At 37.3% G+C, this 24,706-nt stretch overlaps 2 protein-coding genes across 7 annotated transcripts in view; one reads left to right on the plus strand and one right to left on the minus strand.

Moving 5' to 3' along the window:
* RNF17 (ring finger protein 17) overlaps nt 1-11,448 on the plus strand; it is a 163,111-nt gene extending 151,663 nt beyond the window's left edge. Inside the window, exons 32-36 of the mRNA XM_053657917.1 lie at nt 3,825-3,941; nt 5,092-5,260; nt 7,869-8,004; nt 9,828-10,017; nt 11,321-11,448. Coding sequence (XP_053513892.1) covers nt 3,825-3,941; nt 5,092-5,260; nt 7,869-8,004; nt 9,828-10,017; nt 11,321-11,419 — 711 coding nt within the window. The 3' untranslated portion in view covers nt 11,420-11,448. The remainder of the gene's footprint in view (nt 1-3,824; nt 3,942-5,091; nt 5,261-7,868; nt 8,005-9,827; nt 10,018-11,320) is intronic.
* Nucleotides 10,536-24,706, minus strand: part of CENPJ (centromere protein J) — a 69,087-nt gene continuing 54,916 nt past the window's right edge. For all 6 annotated transcript variants that reach the window (XM_053657931.1, XM_053657946.1, XM_053657940.1 and 3 more), the window contains 6 exons: nt 17,831-17,895; nt 17,457-17,573; nt 15,775-15,915; nt 15,612-15,696; nt 15,408-15,528; nt 10,536-13,853 (listed from right to left, as the gene is read on the minus strand). In XM_053657931.1, the coding sequence (XP_053513906.1) occupies nt 13,661-13,853; nt 15,408-15,528; nt 15,612-15,696; nt 15,775-15,915; nt 17,457-17,573; nt 17,831-17,895 (722 nt within the window). In that variant the 3' untranslated portion in view covers nt 10,536-13,660. The remainder of the gene's footprint in view (nt 13,854-15,407; nt 15,529-15,611; nt 15,697-15,774; nt 15,916-17,456; nt 17,574-17,830; nt 17,896-24,706) is intronic.

Genomic DNA, 24,706 nt, shown 5'->3' on the forward strand with positions numbered 1-24,706 from the left:
CATACACCACAATCAAATGGGATTCATCCAAGGGATGCAAGGATTTTACAATATTCACAAATCAATAAATGCAATACATTACATAGACAAAAGCAAAGACAAAAATAACATGATTATATCACAGATGTGTAAAAAGCATTTGATAAGATACAGCACCCATTTATGACAAAAATACTCAGCAAAGTGGGAATAGAGGGAACATTCCTCAACATAATAAAGGCCATATATGAGAGACCTACAGCCAACATCACACTCAGTGGGCAAACACTGAAAGCTTTCCTACTAAGGTCAGGGATAAGACAAGGATGTCTGCTTTCACCACTCCTATTCAACATAGTATTGGAAGTCCTAGCCACAGCAATCAGACAAGAGAAAGAAATAAAAGGCATTCAAATTGAAAAGGAGAAAACAAAACTGTCATTGTTTGCAGATGACATAATAGTGAACATAGAAAATCCTATAGATTCCACCAAAAAACTATTTGCCCTAATAAGTGAATTTGGCAAACAGCAGGATACAAAGTCAATATTCAGAAATCAAAGGCATTTTTTGTATACTAACAATGAATCAGCAGAAGCAGAAATCAAGAAAAAAAAATCCCGTTAGATATAGCAAAAAGGAAAAATATCTGGGAATAAACCTAGCCAAGGAGGTAAAGACCTGTACTCAGAAAACTATACAAAACTGAAGAAAGAAATCAGGGAAGATACAAACAAATGGAAACATATACCTTGTTCATGGATTGGAAGAATTAACATCATCAAAATGTCCATACTACCCAAAGCAATATACAGATTCAATGCAATACCTATTAAAGTACCAATGGCATATGTCACAGATATAGAACAAACACTTCAAAAATTTATATGGAACCATAAATGACCCCGAATAGCAGCTGCACTTTTGAGAAAGAAGAACAAAGTAGGAGGGATCATAATACCTGATATCAAACTGTATTACAAGGCCACTGTAATCAAAATAGCCTGGTACTGGCATAAAAATAGGCACATAGACCAATGGAACAGAACAGAGAGCTCAGAAATCAACCCAACTCTCTACAGTCAATTAATATTCGACAAAGGGGGCAGTAACCTAAAATCGACTAAAGATACCCTCTTCAACAAATGGTGTTGGGAGCAGTGGACAGCTACGTGCAAAAAAATGAAACTTGAGCACCAACTTACACCATACACCAAAATAAATTCAAGGTGGATAAAAGACTTAAATATAAGCCATGACACCATTAAAGTCCTAGAGGAGAACATTGGCAAGAAAATCTCAGATATTTCACGCAGCAACATTTTTACAGATATATCCCTTAGAGCAAGGAATATAAAGGGGAAGAATAAACAAATGAGATCTCATCAAAATAAAAAGCTTCTGCGTGGCTAAAGAAAACAGTATTAAATTTAAAAGACAACCAGCTATATAGGAAAACATATTTGCCAATGATACCTCAGACAAAGGTTTAATCTCCAAAATATACAAAGAACTTACGACTCCACTCTAAGAAGACATCTAACCCAATTAAAAAATGGGAAAAGGACTTGAGCAAACACTTCTCCAAGGAGGACATACAGAATATCCAGAGACACATGAAGAGATGCTCAATATCGATAGCTACGAGAGAGATGCAAATTAAAACCACAATGAGATACCACTTTACACCAGTCAGGATGGCTATCATAAACAAAGCAACAAAAAACAGATGTTGGAGAGGTTGTGGGGAAAAGGGGTCCTTAGTTCACTGTTGGTGGGATTGCAGACTGCTACAACCATTATGGAAAACAGTATGGAATTTTCTCAGAAAAATAAAAATCGACCTGCCTTTTGACCCAGCAATTCCACTGCTAGGATTATATCCCAAGAATCCTAAAACATCAATTTCAAAGAACCTATGCACCACAATGTTCATAGCAGCACAATTTACAATAGCCAAGAGTTGGAAGCAACCCAGGTGCCCATCAGTAAACGAATGGATCCAAAAATTGTGGTACATATACACAATGGAATTCTATGCAGCAGAGACAAAGAAGGAGCTCCTACCCTTTGCAACAACATGGGTGGAACTGGAAAGCATTATGCTGAGTGAAATAGGCCAGGTGTTGAAAGAAAAATACCATATGATCTCACCTTTAACAGGAAGCTAAACAACAAAACAAACAAGCAAGCAGAATAAAAACAAAGACACTGAAATAGAGAACAAGGGGACAGTGACCATAGGGGGGAGGGAAGGAAATTTAAGGGGAAAAAAGGGGAGGGATTTGGAGGAACAAATATGAAGGACACAGGGATGAGAACTAAGGGGGGGTGGAAATGGGAGGGAGGTGGGGAGCACGGGGCGGGGGGCTGGGATGGGAGAAATAGACAAAAAAACTGTACTTGAAAAATAACTAAATAAAATTTTAAAAAAAGACAGGGATGTCTGCTTTCACCACTCCTATTCAACAAAGTATTGGAAGTCCTAGCCACAGCAATCAGACAAGAAAAAGAAATAAAAGGCATTCATATTGAAAAGGAGAAAACAAAACTGTCATTGCTTGCAGATGACATAATAGTCAACATAGAAAATCCTATAGATTCCACCAAAAAGCTATTTGCCCTAATAAGCGAATTTGGCAAACAGCAGGATACAAAGTCAATATTCAGAAATCAAAGGCATAATTTTGTACAACAATGAAATATCAGAAACAGAAAATAGGGAAAAAAATTCCATTTGCAAGAATACCAAGAAAAATAAAGTACCTAGGAATAAACCTATCCAAGGAGATAAAAGACCTGTACTCAGAAAACTATACAAAACTGAAGAAAGAAATCAGGGAAGACACAAACAAATGGAAGCATGTACCATGTTCATGGATTGGAAGAATTAACATCATCAAAATGTCCATACTACCCAAAGCAATTTAGAGACTCAATGCAATACCTATTAAAGTACCAATGACATATTTCACATATATAGAACAAACATTTCAAAAATTTATGTGGGACCATAAATGACCCTAAATAGCTGCAGCAATTTTGAGAAAGAACAACAAAGTAAGAGGGATCACAATATCTGATATCAAACTGTAGTTGAAGGCCACTGTAATCAAAACAGCCTGATACTGGCATAAAAATAGGCACATAGACCAATGGAACAGAACAGAGAGCCCAGAAATAAACGCAAGTCTCTATGGTCAATTAATATTTGACAAAGGGGAATAAGCATAAAATGGACTAAAAATAGCCTCTTCAACAAATGGTTTTGGGAGATCTGGACAGCTATATGCAAAAAAAAGAAACTTGATCACCAACTTACACCATACTCAAAAGTAAATTCAACATGGATAAAAGACTTAAATATAAGTCATAACACCATAAAAGTCCTAGAGGAAAACATTGGCAGTAATATCTCAGACATTTCATGCAGCAGCATCTTGAACAATTTTTACAAAGTTTTTTAAAAATTCAAAAACATACTTTTTCTAAAAATAAATGCTACAGAAATCTGAAAAGCAAAACGTCCAAACCCTTGGGTCCTACTAGGAAGTGGTGTTAATGTTAACTATTTGTTAACCCTTTATGCAGAACATTGTGTATGTGCAGTTATGTGTACATTAAAAGAAAACATGGGGGTTTCTTAATACAAAATTTTTCATTGGGAGGAGCAAGAGAATTCTAAAGATCTTTTGTTTACTTGTCTTATTTTCCAATTTGTTGTATTCACTGTCAGAGAGCTTGCTTTCTGCTCATTGAAAGCAAGTTGCACTATCATAAGTTTTGATAATATAGTGGATTTTTGTAGTAATCATTCTGAATTTGAATCTTTTGTGGTGTTTTAGGAATTACTTTTGTCTGAAACAGAAACCCCTATCTTACCACCGTATTTGCCTTCACCTCTGCCTCCCCCAGGAGAACTCTATGCTGTTCAAGTTAAGCACGTGGTCTCGCCTAATGAGGTGTGTAATTTAATTTGCATGATTAGTTGTTTGTCAAAGACATAATATGCAATCTTGGTCTTTAACTCTTAAGATTCTTCTCCTTTTCTTCTTACTGACTTTGATTGACGCTTGGTAACTGCTAGTTTGCCCATACAGTAATTTTCTGTTCAGACATTTGTTGATACTTAGTAAGTCAAGTATTTCTTAAGCTGGTTTTCCCAGTGTTGTGTTGCTGTAGTTATACCAAACATTTAGATTTTTAATCTTACCTATTTTAATGTATGAAATCTTGAACATCTCACTCCCCTGTCCTCTTTCTACAGGAAGTCTAAATGCTCTGAATTTTTCCATACCAGTGATCACGTTCTAATGCCCTCTCTACTTTCTTACAATGTTTGTCTGTTTTTCTCTGCCAGACTGTCACTCCTTGAAGACAGGGACTTTTATCTGTTTTGGACTTTGGTGTCCCCAGAAGCTAGAATACTGCCCGATACATAGTAGGCACTCAGTAAATATCAGTTGAATTGAATAAGTACACTAACAAAAAAGTCTTTAGCCAACAAAAAAGGAAGCAATGACAGTGAAGTAAAAGAGTCCCTTCGACCAGTTTCCACAGTAAATCTTTCCTTTGCTGGCAGGGAAAGAATTTGCTCTTCAATTTTATCAGAGAGCATAGGAGTGTACTACTGTTGGGTTTTAAAATGGTTTTTGGTATTAGTCATTTATTGCTGCATAACAGAATACTCCAAATTTAGCAGCTGAAAACAACACAAATGAGAGTCAGGAATCAGAAGCTCCTTAATTCAGTACTGGCTCAGGACCTCTCAAGGTCACGAAGAAGGTGTTGGGGGTGGGAGAGGGCATTGCAGGATGCACTTTCAGAAAGACACACGATGCTGCCTGGGGGCTCAGTGTTTTGTCCTGTCGGCCTCTCCATTGACTGGATGACAGCACAGCTTTCCCTGGGAGAGCAGTGACGCCAGCAAGACAGAGGCATCATGTCATGTTCTTTTGGTCACAAAGATCAACTCCAGTATGATGTGGGAGAGGAACTTTACAAGGAATCATTGGGGCCATTGTTGGAGACTGTCTACTAGAGTGATTTTTGTCTGTGTAAATTAATACTAACATAATTTGAAAGTTTTCCCTTGCTTTTTCCCCCACTTAGGTGTATATTTGCCTTGAGTCTATAGAAAAGTGTAATCTCTGTAGCCAGCATAGTGACACAGATGGCAGTGGAGTCAGCTGGGAATCTGAGTCTGAGAGCCTCAGTGAAGCTTTGCAGAGGCTCAACACTAATGTGGAGACTCTCCTGCCTCTGACGGACTTCAGAACAGGTAGCCCACACTTTCTGAGTACCCTGGGATTCTTAAGGAAACTTGTTCTGTTTGAATGGACTGATGAAGTTGGTGATTTCTAATGTTATCACACTCCCTGGATGTGCTCATTTCTGAACTCTCAAGGTGCTATAAATGACCTTCCCCATTTTCTAAGTGATCTAAGAGAAGGTAAGTACTGCATTGGGGCAGTTTAATTTTCCAGAACTTGAGTTCCTTGGAAAATTGCATGAAGGTGTTTTGTCTAAGCTGGAGGTTTTGTGACTCAAATTTTGAGAGTTGTTACTGAGACCCAAATGGCAGTCATTTTAGTTGCAAGCCATTGCAATTAACTGATGATTATTTAGAGTTGGAGGCATGGGAACCCAGGTCAAATTCTGCTCTTTTCTTTATAACTTATTCTTATCCACATTTATTAAATATATGTGATTCTCCTGTGAGACTACACAAGTACAGGCATCAACAATTTCTGAGTACTGAGTACGTCTCTGCATTTCTGTCCATGTATGACAGAGATGTTTATTCCATGTTTTGTACATACAGAGGATGTGCCAAAGCAAAGGAAAATATTGGCCTGATGACCTGAGTTTTACTCAATGAGATTTCTATCAATTGTGACCCATGTTTGGCTGATAAACAGCCCCTGAAGTTCCCTCTGCCTGGAATGTTCTCCCAGCCTGTGAGGAGTTTAGGTCTCTGCCTAACTCTTCCCCTATTGCAGGTCTACCTTGACACCCTGTAGGAAGGCACTACCACCCTCCCAACCCCATCACACTCCATGCCACCTCCTCTCCTTTGTTAAATAGGGACTCCCAGTACTGTTGTGTCACCAGCAGTTAGGGTACCTTGCACAAGCAGGTGCTCGTAAATATCTGTTGAATAGAAGAATAAATTCATTTTGGTTTTTTTGGTAAACTCAGATTTATAATCTGGAAGAAACAATTCTTCCTCATTGTATTTCTTGCCTCAGGGGAAGTCAGACCAACCATCCGTGTGACATTCTGATTCATGGAGCGGTGCACACATTTGTGCCGCCTTCTGTAGGTCCTTGGTTCCTCAGTGCACATATGTACAAGTTGATTCATAGGCAAGTGCCTATTAAAATGTACATTTGAATAAGTAATTTATGTTGAAGGAATTGCTTTGTGGATTTAAAATGACAACTAGGTGGGTTTTTTCAGTGCTATTTTGAGATGTCACTCAGCCATGTTTTTGAAGCTGGAAATAGTAAAGGTTAAAGGGGATTATTAACCATGATTCAGGTAGTTGTTTACTATGCAGACAGAGATTACTATTCTATTGATAACCTCTATATACTCAAGTTATTAACAACTTTGATAAAGTTTTAAAAATCTGAACATTAGAGTATGAAGTATTTAAATGTCACTTGCCCACAACTACTTTTCTTTATAAAAATTTTGTAGAAGAGAATGATGCAGGAGTAGAGCAAGATAGGAACCCAAGGTATATTCTGTCTGCTCTGCAATCTTAAAGTATATGAAGAAGGGGAAGCATGTAGTTATACTCATTGTTCCACAACTTCACTCAGGCCTGGCATCATTCACACACTTTTTACTGAGCAAAGGCTTATAACCATGTACCTGGTGGGATTGTGTGAGAAGTAGTGGGGAAGCAGAGAAAGGACACGTGCATAAGCCCAGTGTGAGAACAGCTTGTGCTAAAGCTGTGTGCCTGGTACCATTGGCTCAGAGACCATGATAGGAGTTGGCTTTCTGAAGTCATGTCGGAGCTGATCTTTGAAAGAAGATATGTTGATCATAAAAAAGAAAGGCATGTCCAGATGGTGGAACAGCCATGTGCTGAAGTAATTGTGTTCAGGTAGTAATTGAGGTTTGTGGTAGGAGTTGGCTGGGAGTGGATTATGAACCCTGGAAACCAAACTTCTCAGGACGTGATATTGCAGGTGGTTAAGGTGACACTGAAGAAAATGTTAAACAAGAAAGCAGTGTAATTGAAATTATTTAATTCTGTTGGTTTTATAGAGAATGTATTGGTGGAGGACAAACTTGAAAGCAGGCATAACAAGAAACTTTTATTATCCTTTCTTTGCAGAAAATGGTAGTCCAAATGAAGAGATTTGGGGAATACAGAGCCAGGGGGCTGTGGAAGGGTGAGGTAGAACTGGGCAACAATAAGACTGAGAGCCATGAGCATGGAATGCCTTTCTTTGGGGTTTATGTAGTCTAAACCAGGAGTGTGAAACTCATTCTCACCAGGGGCCACATCAGCCTTATGGTTGCTTTCAAAGGGCCGAACGTAATGTTACGACTATATAAATCTAACTACTCCTTAACAGTTAATCGAGAGCTTGCTGCTGGCACCAGGTAGAAACAAGGTGCCGGGCCAGATAAAACAAGGTGATTCAGCCCATGGCCCTTGTGTTTGCCACCTGTTGTCTAAACAGAAAAGAGTGCAAGCCAACATATGGCTAACTGTTGAGTGTTTAATTCTGAATAATGGCTATGTGACACAAATTTTCTTTTTTTTTTTCTCCCTACGATTACATTTTCTTTGTACTGTGTTTTAAAAAACTATGAACAAAATAGAAGGCAATGTGATGGTTTTTCCCCTTTTTCTGTCTTTCCAGAAATGCCTTGCCTTGCAGAATATGATGATGGATTATGGTATAGAGCAAAGATTGTTTCCATTAAAGAATTTAATCCTGTAGCCATCCTGGTTCAATTTGTGGATTACGGGTCAACTGAAAAGCTGACAATAAACAGGTTTATAACAAAGTCAACTTACCTGAATTAGGATTCTTAGTTTTATTTGTTCTTACTAATTATTAGGAAGATTTTGAGTTTTAAAAGAAAATACCTTACAGCTGTTGATATACTGGAAATTTTTTAATGAAAGTTTTTTTTATTATGGTAGAATACACATAAAGCTTACTATTTTTAGCCATTTTTAAGTATGTTACCAGTAATAAAAAATGTTACCATTTTTATATTGTTACCAGTAATGGGCATTAAGTATATTCACACTTTGTGCAACCATTGCCACTGTCCACTTTCAGGACCTTTTCATAAATCCCAAGCAGAAACTCTGAACCCATTAAACAGTAACATTCCACTCCCTGTTCCTCAGCTCCTGGTATCACATAGTCTGCTTCTTTAAGTATAATCATACAATATTTGTTCTTTAGTGTCTGACTTACTTTACTTAATGTTATCATGGTTCATCCAATTGTTGCATGTATCAGAATCTCACCACTTTTGTGGGTAACACGTCACTTTATAGACTACATTTCGTTCATCTGCTAAACAATTCTCGTTGCTTCCCTCTGTGGACTCCTATGAATAATGCTGTTGACTCCGTGCACATGCACAGGCAGTTGTTGGAGCCCATCTTTCAGTTGCTGGAAGTGCATCCCTGGGTGTGGAATTGCTCAATCACATAGTAATTCTATGTTTAACTTTCTGATCATTTTACATTTCCCACCAGCAATGAAAAGGGTTCCACTTTCTTCACATCCTTGCCAACAGTTACTACAGGGGGTGGAGGGTTTGGTTTTATTTGTAGTATCTTTTTATATTGTGGTAAAATACCCATGTCACAAAATATGCTGTCCTAACCATTTTTAAATGTACAGTGGGGTAGTGGTAATCCTACTTAAATTGTTGTGCAACCAGTCTCCAGAAATCTTTTCACTTTGTAAAACTGAAAATCTGTACCCATTAAACAAAAATTCCCATCCCCGCTCATCCAGCCCGACAGCCGCCACCCATCTCCTGTCTGTATGAATTTGACTGTTGTAGGTCTCTGAGTATTTGATTGTTGTGCCTGGCATAATTCACTGAGCATAATGATCTTAAAGTGCATCCAAGTTGCAACTTGTGTCAAAATTTTTGTTCCTTTTTAAGGCTGAATTGTACGTGCAGTACGATTTATATATCCATTCATCCATCAATGGGCACTTGGGTTGATTCCACCTTTTGCTCTTGTGAATAATGCTGCTGTGGTAACTCCTCAAGGCCCCGCTTTCCATACTTTTGATTATGTGTGTACCCAGAAATGCAATCGCTGGGTCATAGGCTCATTCTATTTTTAGTATTTGGAGGAACCACCAAGCTGTTTTCCTTGACAGCTGTTTTCCTTTGGCAGATTAGTGGGAATTTAAAAATTCCCACTAAGTGTCCAAAGTTTCTGGTTTCTCTCCACGTCCTCACCAGCACTTTTTTTTTTGTGTGTGTGATAATGGTCATTCTACTGGGTATAAGGTGGTGTCTCATTGTAACTTTGATTTACATTTCCCGAGCTGAGAATCTTTTCATGTATGTTGGCCATTTATATCTTCTTAGTAGAAGTGTCTTTTTAATGCATATTTTTTCTCTCATTCTGTAGGTTGCCTTTTCACTCTTGTTATGCCCTTTGCAGTTTTTAGTTTGATGTAGTGCAGTTTATTTTCTTGTTGGTGCCCATGCTTTTGGTGTTACTGCCAAGAAATCACTGCCAAATCCAAACTTTTGTTTTACAGTTTTATCTGTTAGAAAATTTTAATTGTAACGTTCTGAACATTTTAATTTAAAATTTTCCTTTGTGACAGACTACGACAGATTCCTCTTCACCTTATGCAGTATCCAGCCCAAGCCATAAAGGTTCTACTGGCAGGGTTTAAACCTCCCTTAAAAGATTCAGCAAAGACAAGAATACCATATTGTCCCAAGTGGAGTATGGAAGCATTGTGGGCTATGATAGACTGTCTTCAAGGAAAACAACTTTATGCTTCTTCCATGGTAAATATTTGGCTTAATTTTCCAGAATCTTTTTGAAGTTATTTCTAGAGTCCCTATTAACTTTCTAAAATGCTTTCTGCCCATGCAACTCTAGATGCAAACATGCTTCAACTAAAGTATATAAAGCTGTAAATACTATAGGATTAATATGTCTTAGTGATGTCATGACTAAGATAAAAGTAATCAAGATAAGTCTCCTATAATCAGAGAACTTACAGGTCAGTGAGGGAAACATGTAAACCACTGATTAAAGAGGGCAACTTTGAGGAGTGCAAGAAGCAGGAGTGATGGGGATATGGCATTTGATATTCCTTCGTAGGCACTCCAGCACTTATATTAAAATAGGACGGGGAAGTGATATGTGCTCTGCATCCTAGCAGATAAATAGGAAGGGCCAGAGGGGGATTCTGGTTATAGAAAGGCTTGAATTACACTAATACCATACACTAATTTTGAATTGTTTAATGCAGAAGAACATCTATCAAAATAAGAAAGTTCAGGTGATGTTTGGTGTAAATGTGCTTTCTTCTTTAGCGGTTAGCATGTCACAAAGGGCAGCCCACAGGCAGAATCCAGCCTGCACCCATGTTTTATGTAGTGCAGTGTTCTAAAACTGGAAATTTTTACCCCCTAAAAGTCTGTACCTGTGACTTCTGATTAAGTTTATAAAATGCAGGAGCCCTTCCAACCCCTTCACTTGGAAATACTCTCTCCAATTCACCTCAGCCGCACAGTGTTGTTTCGGCCTGACCTGCCCAAGCTTTTAGGAGTCCTAGTGTATTGGCTGTGACAAGAATGAGCTCTTAATGAAACAGTGCTACTACTAGAAAGTGCTTTCTCAAAACCTCTGTATAGCTCCTGTGTGTACAGAATGGTACAAATTGCTTCTGAAGTTTTCTCTCAAGAAGCCCCTGAAAAGAGAATGTAGGGAGGGCAAGTAAATGTTCTTAGACATGGGCGTTTGTCCACTTCTGTGAGTAGCATTCAAAATTTGGTCAGTTTCTGCATAAAGGTATAATGTTTAATGTGTAGAATGTAAATGAATTTTAACAAGGATGGTGGTGTTTAGAGCTTGTTGGGTCTATGTAGGAAAACATTGGAGAGGAATTATGCTACATGTTAAATAAAGTAGAAAGGATGGAAAGAACATGATTTATCAGGAAACCATTACATACCTTTTCAAAGTGCCGAGTATAAATTATAAATAAGTTTCATAATGCTTTTTCTCTCCTGTCAGAGGTAAGAGGGAAAAGACAGCAAAGACATTATTGTGTTTTCTTTACAACTGTTATTTTAATTTCAGGCTCGGGAACCAGAACAAATTGTGACATTATATGAAGATGAACAGTATCCAGTTCATATGTCATTAGTAGAAATGGGGCTTGCAGAGCAAGATGAATGATGTAAGTGTCACTTCTTGTTTACCCGTATAGCTGGCACAAAGCAGGTGACTAATGCCCATAAAAGCACCTTTGGACTTTCCTTGATTTCTCAAAGAAGTGACAACAGAGCTCAACAAGAATCTCCTAGATTTCTTCTTCATAGGTTCCTCAGCAGTGAAGGCAAGTATCAGAAGTTCTGTAAGTGTTAGAATGCTTTGGAAAGGCTCTCGTGACCATTCCTAGTAGGAGTAGTTATGGGGATAAAGAAAGCAGAAGATAGGGGCCTCTCTAAATAACTGAAGCACATTGTATGGAATGCACATAGCACTGTTGAATAATCAAGGTCCTAGTAACCAAGTTATCAAAGTACTTAAGTAATAAGCTTACTCTGTCTTTATCCATTCACATAAAATAACAAGTGATACAGGAACTAGATTTGAACATTAAGAAAAAGTATAAATAATACACACTTTGTTTTTCAGGTATACAACCCAGAAGAAAGTTTTTTGCTGTATGCAGACCATTTCAGGCTTGTTTTTCTCAACTTGTTCTGCAATAATGCTGGTCCCTTTTCCCCCTTACATATTGAACTGTAATTGTTTGAAAAATCATTAATAAATATTTGCTTCAAATATTTTTGTTTTCCTGTGATTTTTTTAAAAGATTTTACTTATTTATCTTTAGAGGGGAAGGGAAGGAGAGAAGGAGAGAAATATCAATGTGTGGTTGCCTCTTGTGTGTTCCCTGCTGGGAACTGGCCTGCAACCCAGGCATGTGCCCTGACTGGGAATCGAACCGCAATTGTGTGATTCGCAGGCCCGTGCTCAATCCACTGAGCTACACCAGCCAGGGCTTAATTTTGAAATATTTTTGATCCATGAGAAAAACCCATTTCATGTGTATTCAGCTTAAGAAATACAGTATTATCAGTACAGTTTTAGGCACCTGTAGTAACTCTTCCCAAATCATTTTCTTTCCTGTGGAGGTGAGCACTACTGTGAATCGGGTGTTTATCATTCTTACATAGGTCTTTGTAATTTTTTGCTGTCTATGAATGCATACATAAACAAGACAAAAGTTGCTCTGTATATTTTTAACTGTCACACAAATTACCTTTAGTTTCCTATGTTATTTCTACCATTTATCTGTATTAGTATATTTTATTCACTTTCACTGTTACATTCATCTGTGCACATAATTTTATTCTGTTGGTAAAATATTTTTGGTTTGTTACCAGTTTTCTAGTATATATACTTACTGGTACAAAGTCATGGGCAATTGCTTTACAAAAGGAGGTTTTACTAGCTTACTGCATCATCGGAGTTCCTCGCCAACATGTAGTGTGGCCAGACCATTATTTGCAGTATATGGTACAAGTATAAAGGTAGCCCATTATCTCATTTGTTTGCTCAGGTCCTTTGTCCATTTTCCTGTTGTTTGCAACCATCTTACTGATTTATGGGATTTTTTTATATATTCTTCATATTAATTCTTTGTCAGGTATATGTATCTTTTCCTAGTCTGTAGCTTATTACGCTTTTTGTGGCATGTTTAGACAAACAGAAACTTCACTCGTTTACAAACCTTTTAAAGTTTCAGCTTTCTATAGTACATTATAAATCCTTCTCTATCCTGAGATAATATGTGTAATTCCTTATTTTCTTTGAAAAGTTTTACACTTCATATTCAGTTCTTAAACCATCTGAAATGAATACATTAAGGTTTTTTAAAAAATCAAGTCATTGCCAACACTATCATTCTGCATGAAGTGACTAGACCCACCTATAATCATATAAATTTAGGTGTAGATGACTTGCCCTTCCTTCAAGAACATCCTTCTGTCACCCAGCCGTCTCATAAATCATAACAGTCTAGCATCTGTGGCCCATCAGCTCTGCCCCTCCATTCTCAAGTGTCACATTTCGACCAGTTAGAGCATCACCTTCATCATAACTACGTTCTCCTCACTCTTGAGTTTATCTGTACTCATAGAATGAACAAGCTCTTCTGTTTTACCTTCCCATTCCATTACAGATAAAGAACTTCTATAACAGATAAAATGCTTCTGTCCTTAGGCATTTCAAACATTATTAAATGCTATAAATTTTATTTTATATTCCAAGCATAATCTTTTCCATTTATACATATATATATACACACAGAGTACATATATATTAAACCACACAATCACTAGAAATATATACTTTTTGAACAAGAAAATCAAGGTAGTATTATTTCATGATTAGTCACACACAGGAGCATTACAACTTTGTATCCATTAGAACATTACCATCCTTGTCTTTAACTCTTACTCGACCAGATGTGTATTTTGTTTCTTGATGACCGTTTGCATAGACTGTTTTAACAGTGCCATCTGGATACTCCCGTCTCTTGAACTGAGGAGTGTGTATTTCTCTCTGGCCATTATTAAACTCTATGATTTTGCTGCCATCTCTGTAAATTTAAAACAGAATTTAATTTCTTGTTCTTTCCTCTGCAAAAAACCCTTCCACAGTGTTGCTGCTGTAGGTAGATAATTCCAATTATCAGATTAGCACTTACATGTACCCATAAAAAAGCTTTCTTTTTAAATAAATTGTTGCTTTCATCACAAAATGCTTCAGTTTTTCTGCTTTTTAAAATTTACATGTATTCTGCCTCTAAAAAAAACTTAGGTACTGTATGAAAATACAGCTATCAGGTTTGGCAGTTAGTCTCTTCACAAAAGCCACATGAGTGCGTGTCTGCATCAGCCTGGATGAGGGAAGGAGAAGTATGAGACCCGAGGCCAGTTCTGAAGCAGAACATGAAAAATAGTTAATACCAAGTTGACTGCTTGACATTCACACTGGGTCCAAAATACAGACAGATGAGTGCAGATGAAGAAAGACTGGTCAGGAATTAATACCTGAAGATGGAGACAGGTGTCCATGGACTCTTTATATTATTATTATTAATTCCTCATATTATTTTTTCTACCTTTTACTGTAGAAAACTTCAAACATTCAAAATATAATATACATATAAGGTTTTTCCCCAATTTTGGAACTGCTACTAAATAAGCACCAGATAAAGTTAAAAACAGTATCACGACCATAAGAAGTCACTACATTATTTGAATTAGTGTTTCTACTTCCAAGTTTACGTCATAGAATTCAAGTCAGTTTAATTTATCTGTGATGTGTTAGCTGTATTCAAGTTAATGGGTGCTTAACTGTCAGTCTGGGAGAGGGAGGTTAACAGATCTTCACCACAATTTGAATTAAAATGGTGATACAAGATGCTCATTACTACGGAGTGAAGAAGTCACTTAAAGAAGTCTCTAAGTTCTGGAACTAGGACACTCAAGAATAAAGGTTGATTTTAAAGAACAGGATCAGGGTGGCCAGAGGAAAAAAATACTTATAAGGTGGGCAGAGAGGTCAAGAAAATGAAAGCATAAGCACCCTGGCTGGGTGGCTCAACTGGCTGGATGGAGCATCACCCCATACGCCAGAAAGTAGCAGGTTCAATCCCCAGGTGGGGCACATAGGGGAGGCAACCCATAGATGTTTCTCCTGCCACCCCACCCCCCACCCCAGCTCCTTTCCTCTCTCAAATCAATAAACGTCCTTGGGTGAGGATTTTTAAAAAAAAAATGGTCATAGGATTATCTATCCCTAAAACTGACAGGGCAGCTTTTCCTTCTGTGTCTCATTCACTACTTTCAAATTTCACCAAATTTATTTCTAAGCAAGTACTTGCCATTATCCTTTCCTGAAGTGCTATACAGGTCCTTTTGGGTCTTGAGGCTAAAGACTATGTATTAGGATCTGTTTCTCTCAAACTAGTTCTAATTCCAAAATGCTGAGAATACTTCTCACCAGCTGTGTCTATCTTTGCTCACTTCTAAACTCACTGAAATTTTCAGTGATTTATACAAATGTAAAATTTTAAAAATTCAACTGGTAATAAAAGTTGAACCATAAAAACTGGAAAAGGTACAAACAAATATAACAGGCATCATACCGTTGTACTCTGATGATTGTACCATCTGGGAAAATGCTTTCTTCTTGTCCATCAGCAAATAAATTTTTGATAGTCTGATCAGGAAATGTGATTTCTTTTCTTCCATCTGGGAAATGTTTTTCTGTTTAAAAATAATTATTATAAATATTTTATTTTTAACAAAAGAGCAAAATTTAATAAGAAAAAGTTAGGGCAAGTTTTTACCTATCTGTCCACTTGAGAAATGCAGGACTTCTAGTCCCTCAGGGTAAGTGGTGTGGGTGGTCTGAGCAGCTGCGTAGTAGTAGATCTGTAAAGAAGCAGAGTCACTATGCCTTTTCTTTGAGATGTTTACATCACAGAGAAAACCAGCCCTGAGGAAACCTACCACTCTCTCATCTGGCATGACCTGCTTCACATCACCATTGAAGAAAGTGACAGTGATATTCTTTCCATCTGCACTCACTTCTTTCTGGGTTCCATTTGGAAACAGTACAACACGGCGCCCATCCTCATAAACCTTTTCTATCTACAAAACAGAAACCCATTATTAATACACAAGATTTCCTCCTGAGATGACACTGACAAAAAGTCCCTCATTTTCTTCCTAATTGCCTACTTGGAAATTTTTCACAAAAAATAAAACATTCTCTCAAAAGGAGAGAAAAGTTAGTAAACTTACCAACTTCAAGTATCAACACATCACCAACCTTATGTCACTTATTACCCCCCCAACAAACTCATTCGGTAGAGGTTTTTTAAAGCACACTGGTGACACTATCTATAAACACTTCAATAAATATCTGTAATGAAAGGATTTTTATTAACCACCAATACTGTTTTCCCTAAATTTACAAAAAAAGGCTTTTTTACAGTTCATTTGAATCAGGATCAAAACCAGGTCCACATACACTTAGTTGATATGTCTCTTAAATCTTAATTTTCAACAGTTACCCCTATCCCCCTTTTCCATACCAACTATTCAAGGAATTGTGTCATGGCACATGTAAAATTTCTCACATTCTAGGTTCAGCTGATTGCTTTCCAATGATGGTATGTATCGTCTAACATGTTCATAGCCCCTGTATTTACTAAAAAGACTGGTAGCTGGATCTAAAGGCTTGATTAACTTCCAGTTGAATTATTCTGACAAGACTACTTTGTAGGTGCTGTTCTGAACTTTCCATGGCCACATGTTCAAAAGTACAGTATACAATATCCCTCTGACCACAGCACTGATTGGGTCACAGTAGGTCTGCCATGAAGCCCATCAACCTTTCACCTAGAGTTTCAGGAGTCATGACTGCTGCCTGATCCTTTTCTTCTTTGGAGGTTGCAATCTGATGATTCCCTGATTTTCTCACCCCTTTCTGTACTAGCAGGAATTCTTCTACAACAGAAAAACTTTCCTCACCAACAGTGTGTTACCGTAAGGTAGAGTTGCACAGGAAAAGTCTGCTGACTTCTTTTTGACTTGTTCTTTGTCCTTCCCTCATTTCCCAACATTACCAGTGAACTCTGGCCTTATAATTTCAATTAAAATGGACCAGATCAGGGAATTTGGAAGTTACTTTTCTATAAACCTAAGGAAAAATTCCCATGTCACCTCCCCAGTAACAAACTCTGTTTATGTCCCCTCCACTCTCATTCCCCCTTCCAACTGGAACGCCCAGCCAGGCAGCAGCTTTCCTACTCCCAACCTCCCTAAGCTCAGGGAGAGAACTGCACGCTGACAACAGAGACAGGCGCCTGATCCAGAACACTGTATTTAAGAAAGCCTGCAGATAGAGTAAGGCTTTCCTCAACACCTAAAGCATTTAGCTGTGTCTGGAGGAAAAACAAAGGGTTTGGGGAAAGGGACTATATTCTTCCTTTTGCTAAAAATGGCAATTAATGCATGTTGAGCACTTTTAGATGAGTCCAAAAAATCAGGTTGAGGTCATACCCAAGGTACTAACATTCTTAAGCCCCCATCAACAGTCTTAAACTATTTTAGAATCTAAGCATTTCAATTCTATTTTAACCCATTTTTATTTTTACAGTAGTCATTATTTTTTAAAACAGTCTAACCTTTCCATCAGGGTGACTGATTTCTCCCTGAATTTCTTTTTTATCCTCTTTTTCATCCTCTTTATATTCAGGATCTGGGAGATCCACTGATTCAGGGGGTTCCCTGGGCGAGGCAGTCTGTAAGGACAAGAGGTCTCAGCTGTCCCGAAAGACTTGTAATAACGTGTCAGGCAAGATAAAATTTAAACTTATTTCCAAAAGCCATTTCCTAGTATTATAGGATCTACTACTAGTGTTTGGTGTTATATAGAAAATATGCACAATGTTAAATAAAAAGCCTCCTTTATAAATAGTTTAGAAATACATCAGTTAACTAATTAATTTTAAGCCTGAGTCATCTATGTTTGGATATATGAAAATGTAAAGAGATTTACTTGTCCCTTATCTGAAATGCATAAATCACGAGACGGCACAGACTTGGATCTCCGAGATGGATTGCCTGTTAGAATACAATTGTCAGAGTTAGTTTTAATATTTAATTGAAAGTTTTAAGTTTACTTAATACTATAGTGAAGCATCTACTTAGTTCATATCCTTTTGTGAACTGCTATTACCCATTAATTAAGGAAGTTTTAATGTTTTTCTTTACTAATTCATAGGAGTTCATCATAGAAGTTCAAATACTTACTCAGGTACTTAAGTCCTAAGCAACCAAGAAAGACAAAATCAGTATTTGTTCCCTGAGAGTTTACAATCCAGAGGAAGACAGGTGCTCTCAACTAGCCTCACAGACCCACAGGGCTGTGGAGATAATCACAAGAACTTCAGGTAGAGAGTAGGACTGGGGAACAGGTAATAGAGGCACCCACAAAGACACACAGAATTTGGCCTGAAAAATAACTGGATGTTTAATTAAAATTTAGACCTAATAGCTGTAGTCTATAAACTTTTTATATCATGATCAACAAATCAATCACATACTGTATTACAAATACATATTATAAAAGTAAGTATACACACATCACTACTACCACCATACACCAAACTAGGTGAATTTGGTGAATTTTCTTCACCAAATTCGAGGTGAATTTTTAAAGTTTCTAATATTTTTTAAAATTCTAATATTTTCTTCTTATATGTTAAGCCATATTACTGGGTTGGCCAGAAAGTACACTTGGTATTTCCATAAGAGAGCTCTAGCACTTGGTTGTCTTCAACGTTATCAGAAATAATTTTGTTACTTGTATTGTCACACCTGTCATTACAATGTGCATTTAAGAAAAAAATCAAAGTTGGTGAATTTTTGTGTAGCCATTTTACTATTGAAGATGGAAGAAAACAGGCAACATTTTCAATATTTTATGCTTATTATTTCAAGAAAAGTAAAAGTGCAACCAAAATGCAAAGATTAGTGCAGTGTATGGAGAAGGTGCTGTGACCAATCAAACATGTGAAAAGTGGTTTGCGAAGTTTCATGCTGAAAACTTCTCACTGGATGATGCTCCATGGTCAAGTAGACCACTTCAAGTACACAGTGATCAAATTGAGACACTAATTGAGAACAATCAATGTTCTACCATGCAGGAGATAGCTGACATACTCAAAATATCCCAATCAACAAGTTACTGGTGAAAATGAAAAATTTACAAAAGAAACTAAACAGAATTTTTGGTCAACCCAATATAAATAACCCCAAATTTGAAGGGTGTTGAGCAAGTGCAAATTCTGACTTACATGTGAAAACTAGAATGGATGCTGAATGCTATGAGGAGAACAGACTAGAGGAGACTGAAGGCAGAGTCAGGAGACTGGGAGGCACGTGAGAAGGTTTTGATAGCACCCATGAAGGCAGAAATGACTCGAGTGCACCCATAAAGGCAGAAATGTCTCGAGTGCACTGTGTCAAATCATCGATTCATAGGTCTGAAACTGGTATTAGCAATTCCATATGGCCTAACCTACTTAATCACTTCAGAAAATAACATCAGAAGGATTACTTCAGGAACTGATAAAAGTGAGGTAACAATAAAAAGGAATCAGGAAGTACATATGTTTTGGCTTGAGCAAAGAGGTGGATTGGTTCTGGAAATAAACAGTGTGTTCTGTTTTAGAATTTGACCAAGAACAACTTCCCCGACCTGATAGGTGAAAATAAACGTACAGCTTTGCGTTACATCATTTCTAAATTTTATACCCACTTACCATAGAAAAGACTAATGACCCCATTTTATAGGTGACGAAATCAAGGCTGAGAGAGAGATTAGATAACCAGGGTTGTCAACTAATGAAAGGCAGAACCAGGATCTGCGCAGTTAAACCCAAATTGTTCAAAACAACTGTATATTCAATCTGCAGCTGGGAAGCTGCATATGTGGAAAGCAGACTTAAGTTATACATGGATAATTGACTCTACAGGCAGTTGGCACCTCCTAAACCCCACACTGTTCAAGGGTCAACTGCATAGAAACAATGCTGTTAGAAGAGGAAAGGGAACTAAGATTTCAAAAGAGTAAAGAAAGCCAAATAAGGGCTACCAAATTCCATTCAGAAGGCAAACATTTGAATAGCTGGTATTTCAAAAGAAAAGAGGGAGAATAGAGCAGAGTGCTTATTTAATTTTAAAAAATTAAAGTTAATATTTAATTTAGAAAATAATAGCTGAGAATTTCTCAAACCTTGGGAAGGACTTGGACCTACAAGTCTACAAAACTAATACAACAACCTATAATCTCAATGCAAAAAGAGCTCTCCCAAGACACATTATAACAAAACTGTCAAAAATCAATGATAGTAAAAGACTCTTAAAGGCAGCCAAGAGTGGGGAAAAAAAAGGTAACCTACACAGGAACCCCTTTGGCGAGAAGTGGATTTCTCAGTAGAAACTCTGAAGGCCAAAATAAAACAGAATAGCATATTCAAAGTGCTAAAATATAAAAACTGCCAGCCAAGAATACTTTATCTGGCAAAATTATTCTTGCTGAGAGGAAGGATAAATAAAGGCTTTCCCAGACAAAGGCTAATAAGCAAGATCATTACTACTAGACCTGACTTGCAAGAAATGACTGAAAGCAGTTATGCAAGCTGAAACAAAAAGACACCAATGAGCAACATAAAAACATACCAAAGTACACAACACACTGGTAAAGGTGAAAATGGATAATCAGATGTAGGAACTCTGTAACAGGATGATGGTGTATTAACCACTTATAAAGGTTAAAGAAAAAGTTTTAACTAGAACTGATAAAGGAATTGAGTAAAGTACCAGGATTTAAAGTAAATATCCAGAAATCAGTTGCATTTTTATACCCCAATAATGAGCTTCCAGAAAGGGATACTAAGAAGACAATCCCATTCACAATTACTTCAAAAAGAACAAAATACCTAGGAATAAATTTAGCCAAAGATGAAAAAGACTTGTACTTGGAAAATTATAAGATAATGAAGGAAGAAATGGAAGATACAAATAATTGGAAGCCTATAAAATCTTCATTTGTAAGAACAATTAACATCATTAAAATGTCCATACTATCCAAAGCACAGGTGAACAACAGGTGATGTGGGGAAGCGTGGGGTGGTGAACACACAATACAGTGTACATGTCCTGTGTTACGGAACTGTGCACCTGAAATCTGTGTAATTTTGTTAACCAGTGTCACTCTAAGAAATTCAATAAAAAGGGAAAAAAATAAAAGAAAATGTATTAAAAATAACCATGGCTACTAAAATTTGTTAACAAATACACAACATAAAAGAGGTAAATTGTAATACTAAAACAAAAGGAGAGAAGTAAAGGGGTGGAGACTTTACTGCAGCAGTTTAAAGGTGAAAGACAGAAGTTGCTGTCACCATAGAACTGACTGTTATCTATGTCTCATGTGAGCCTCATGGTGACCACAAGCAAAAACCTATAGTAGAACCAAGAAACATTAAAAATAGGGTGGAAAGAGTCTATGCCATTGAAAACCACTGATTTACAAAGGTAGACAAAAGCAGAAGGAAAAAAGGAAGAATAGAAATACAGCCCTGGCTGATACCAGACTTAGTGGATTGAGTGCCAGCATGTGAACCAAGGGGTCACCAGTTCAATTTCCAGTCAGGGCACATGCCTGGGTTATGGGCCAGGTCCCTGGTGGGGGGCCCATGAAAGCAATCACACATTGATGCTTCTCTCCCTCTTTCTTCCTCCCTTCCCCTCTCTCTAAAACTAAAATCTTTTTAAAAAAATTACAAAACAACCAGAAAGCAATCAATAAGATGGCATTACTTAAGTCCTTTACCTATCAATTATTAATTAATGTGAATGGATTAGAGTCACCAATCAAAAGGCACAGTATGGCTAAATGGATTTTAAAAACCATAGAAAGCAAAACTGGATAAGAGAAAACTGTGGTAATAGGAGGGGACTTCAACACCCTACTTTGCAAAAAACATAATATCCAGACAGAAAATCAACACACAAATGTTGGAACTGAACCACACTTTTGACCAAATGAATGTGACAGACACATAGAGAACAGTCCGTCCAATAGCAGCAGGATACACATTCTTATGTGCACAGGGAATAGTCTCCAGGAACTGGACACAAAACAAGTCTTAACAAATTTTCAAAGATCTTTAAATTATTTCATAATTTCTGACTCCTATGGTATGGAATTAGTAATCAACATTAAGAGGAAGTCTGGAAAATCTACAAATATAGGGGGAGTAAACACATCTGAAAAACCAATGGGTCAAAAAATAAATTAAAAAGGAATTTTTTTTTTAAATCTCGAAATAAAGGAAAATGGAAACACAACATACCAAAACCTTGGGATGCTACAAAAGTAGTTGTGAAGGGAAAGTTTATAATGATAAATACATCTTTTAAGAAATTAGATCTCAAATAAAAAAACTAACTTCACACTTCAAGACACTAACAAAAAAAAGGGACAAATTAAGCCTAGATTTAGAAGTAAGGAAATAAAGACCACAGTGGAAATAAATAGGAGACCAATAAAAAGTCTTTTAAAAACAATAGAAAGAATCAACAAAACTAAGAACTGGTTTCCTGAAAAGATAAAATTAACAAACCTTTAGCTAAACTAAGAAGAGAGAAGACTCAAACATAAAAAATTAGAATAGAGCCCTGGCTGGTGTAGCTCAGTGGATTGAGTGTGGACCTGGGAACCAAGCAACCATGGTTCGATTTCTAGTCAGGGCATATGCCTGGGTTGCAGGCCAGTTCCCATCAGGGGACTCACAAGGGGCAACCATACATTGATATTTCTCTCCCTCTCTCCTTCCCTTCCCCTCTAAAGATAAATAAATAAAATCTTAAAAAAAAAAAGAATAAATGCTAATAAAAAGTAAAATTCTTTTAAAAAATTAGAATAGAAAAAGGAGACATTACAACTGACACTACATAAATATATAGGATTACAAATCACTACCATGAATAATTATATGCCAAGAAATTAGTTAACTTACAAAAAAAATTCCTAAAAACAAGGAACATGACTGCTGAGTTTGAATCAGGAAGAAACAGTAAACCTGTACAGACCAACAAGCTGAAGACCCTGAATCAGTAGTCAAAAACCTCCCAGCACAGAAAAACCCCATGACCAGACAGTTTCACTACTGAAGTCTACCAAACATTCAAAGAATGCCAATCCTTTCCAAAATTTTCAAAAAAATTGTAGATGAGGAATATTTCCAAACTTTTTCTACAAGACCAGCATTACCCTGATACCAAAGCAAAATAAGGACACTACAAGAAAACAGTAGGCCAACAGCAGCCCTAATGAACACAGATGCAAACATTCTCAACAAAATACTAGCAAACCAAGTTCAAGAACACATTTAAAGGATTATACACCATGGCCAACTAGGATTTATCTCTGGCATGCAAGGGTGGGTCTACATATGCAAATCAGTAAGTATAATATAGCACACTAATAGAAAGATAAAAACTACATGATGATCTCAACAGATATAAAAAAAAGCTTTTGACAAAATACATCTTTTCATGAGAAAGACTCTCGAAAGAGTGTGTATAGAAGAAATACCCTTCAACATAACAACAGCCATATACAACGAACCCATACCTAATATATTCAATGGTGAAAAATGGAAAGATTTTCCTCCAAGATCAGGCAGGACATAGATGCTCCCTCTAATACTGAAAGTCCTAGTTATAGCAATTAGGAAAGATATAGAAAAGGCAACCAATTTTAAACAACAAAGGAAAACTGTCATTATTTGTACACAACGTGATTTTATATATTGAAAATCCCAGACTTCCGGCCAAGATGGAGGTGTACATAGACATACATATTTTGCCTCCTTGCACAACCAAAACGACAACAAATTTAAAAACAAAAACATAACCAGAACTGCCAGAAAATCAAACTGAATGGAAGACCAATAACCACAGAAATTAAACTGAATGGAAGACCAATAACCAGTGTTAAAGAAGAAACATTCACTCAGACTGGTAGGAGGGCGGAGACAGGTAGCCAGGGTACAGAGGATTCCGGGAAAGGCAACAGATGGTGCCAGGTGAGGTGGCAGCTAGCAGACCAGAAGGGTGAGGAGGCAGCCGGCAGACCAGGAGGTCCCACATTTGCGTACAGATAAACCAGAAGGAAAAACTGGGGAGCCAAACAGACCGTACAACCCAGGGATCCAGCGCAGGAAAAAAAAGCCTCAAAACCTCCAGCTATAAAAATCTGTGGGGGTTGAGAAACTCCCAGCCTCACAGGAGTTCGTTGGATACACTCACAGGGTCCTAGAATGCACACAAACTCACTCACCTTGGAATCAGCACCAGAAGGGCCAAATTTGCTTGTAGTTAGTGGGGGAAGTGATTGAAAGTCAACAGAGAGCCAAGCAAGTGGCACTGTTCCCTCTCAGATGCCTTCCCCACATACAGCACCACAACACAACAATGCAGGTTGCCCTACCCTAGTGAATACCTCAGGCTCTACCCCTTAAAATGTAAGCACTGCTCAGAGACAAGAAAATATATATGGCCCTAATGAAAGAAAAGATCAAAGCTCCAAAAATAGAACTAAGCAATTAAGAGACAGCCAACCTATTGGATGCAAAATTCAAAACACTGGTAATCAGGATGCTCACAGAAAAGATTGAGCTCAGTCGCAAAATGAAGGAACACATGAAGGCTATGCCAAGAGAAATGTACTAACAGTGAAGAGAAGGAAATTGGGACTTGAATTGATGATTTGGAGCAGAACAAAGAAATAAACATTTAACCAGAACAGAATGAAGAAACAACAATTCAAAAAAATGAGGAAAGGCTTAGGAACCTCCAG

Source organism: Artibeus jamaicensis, unplaced genomic scaffold (genome assembly GCF_021234435.1).
Source record: "Artibeus jamaicensis isolate MK-2021 breed Jamaican fruit bat unplaced genomic scaffold, CSHL_Jam_final contig_2002, whole genome shotgun sequence".
Classification (NCBI taxonomy): Eukaryota; Metazoa; Chordata; class Mammalia; order Chiroptera; family Phyllostomidae; genus Artibeus; species Artibeus jamaicensis.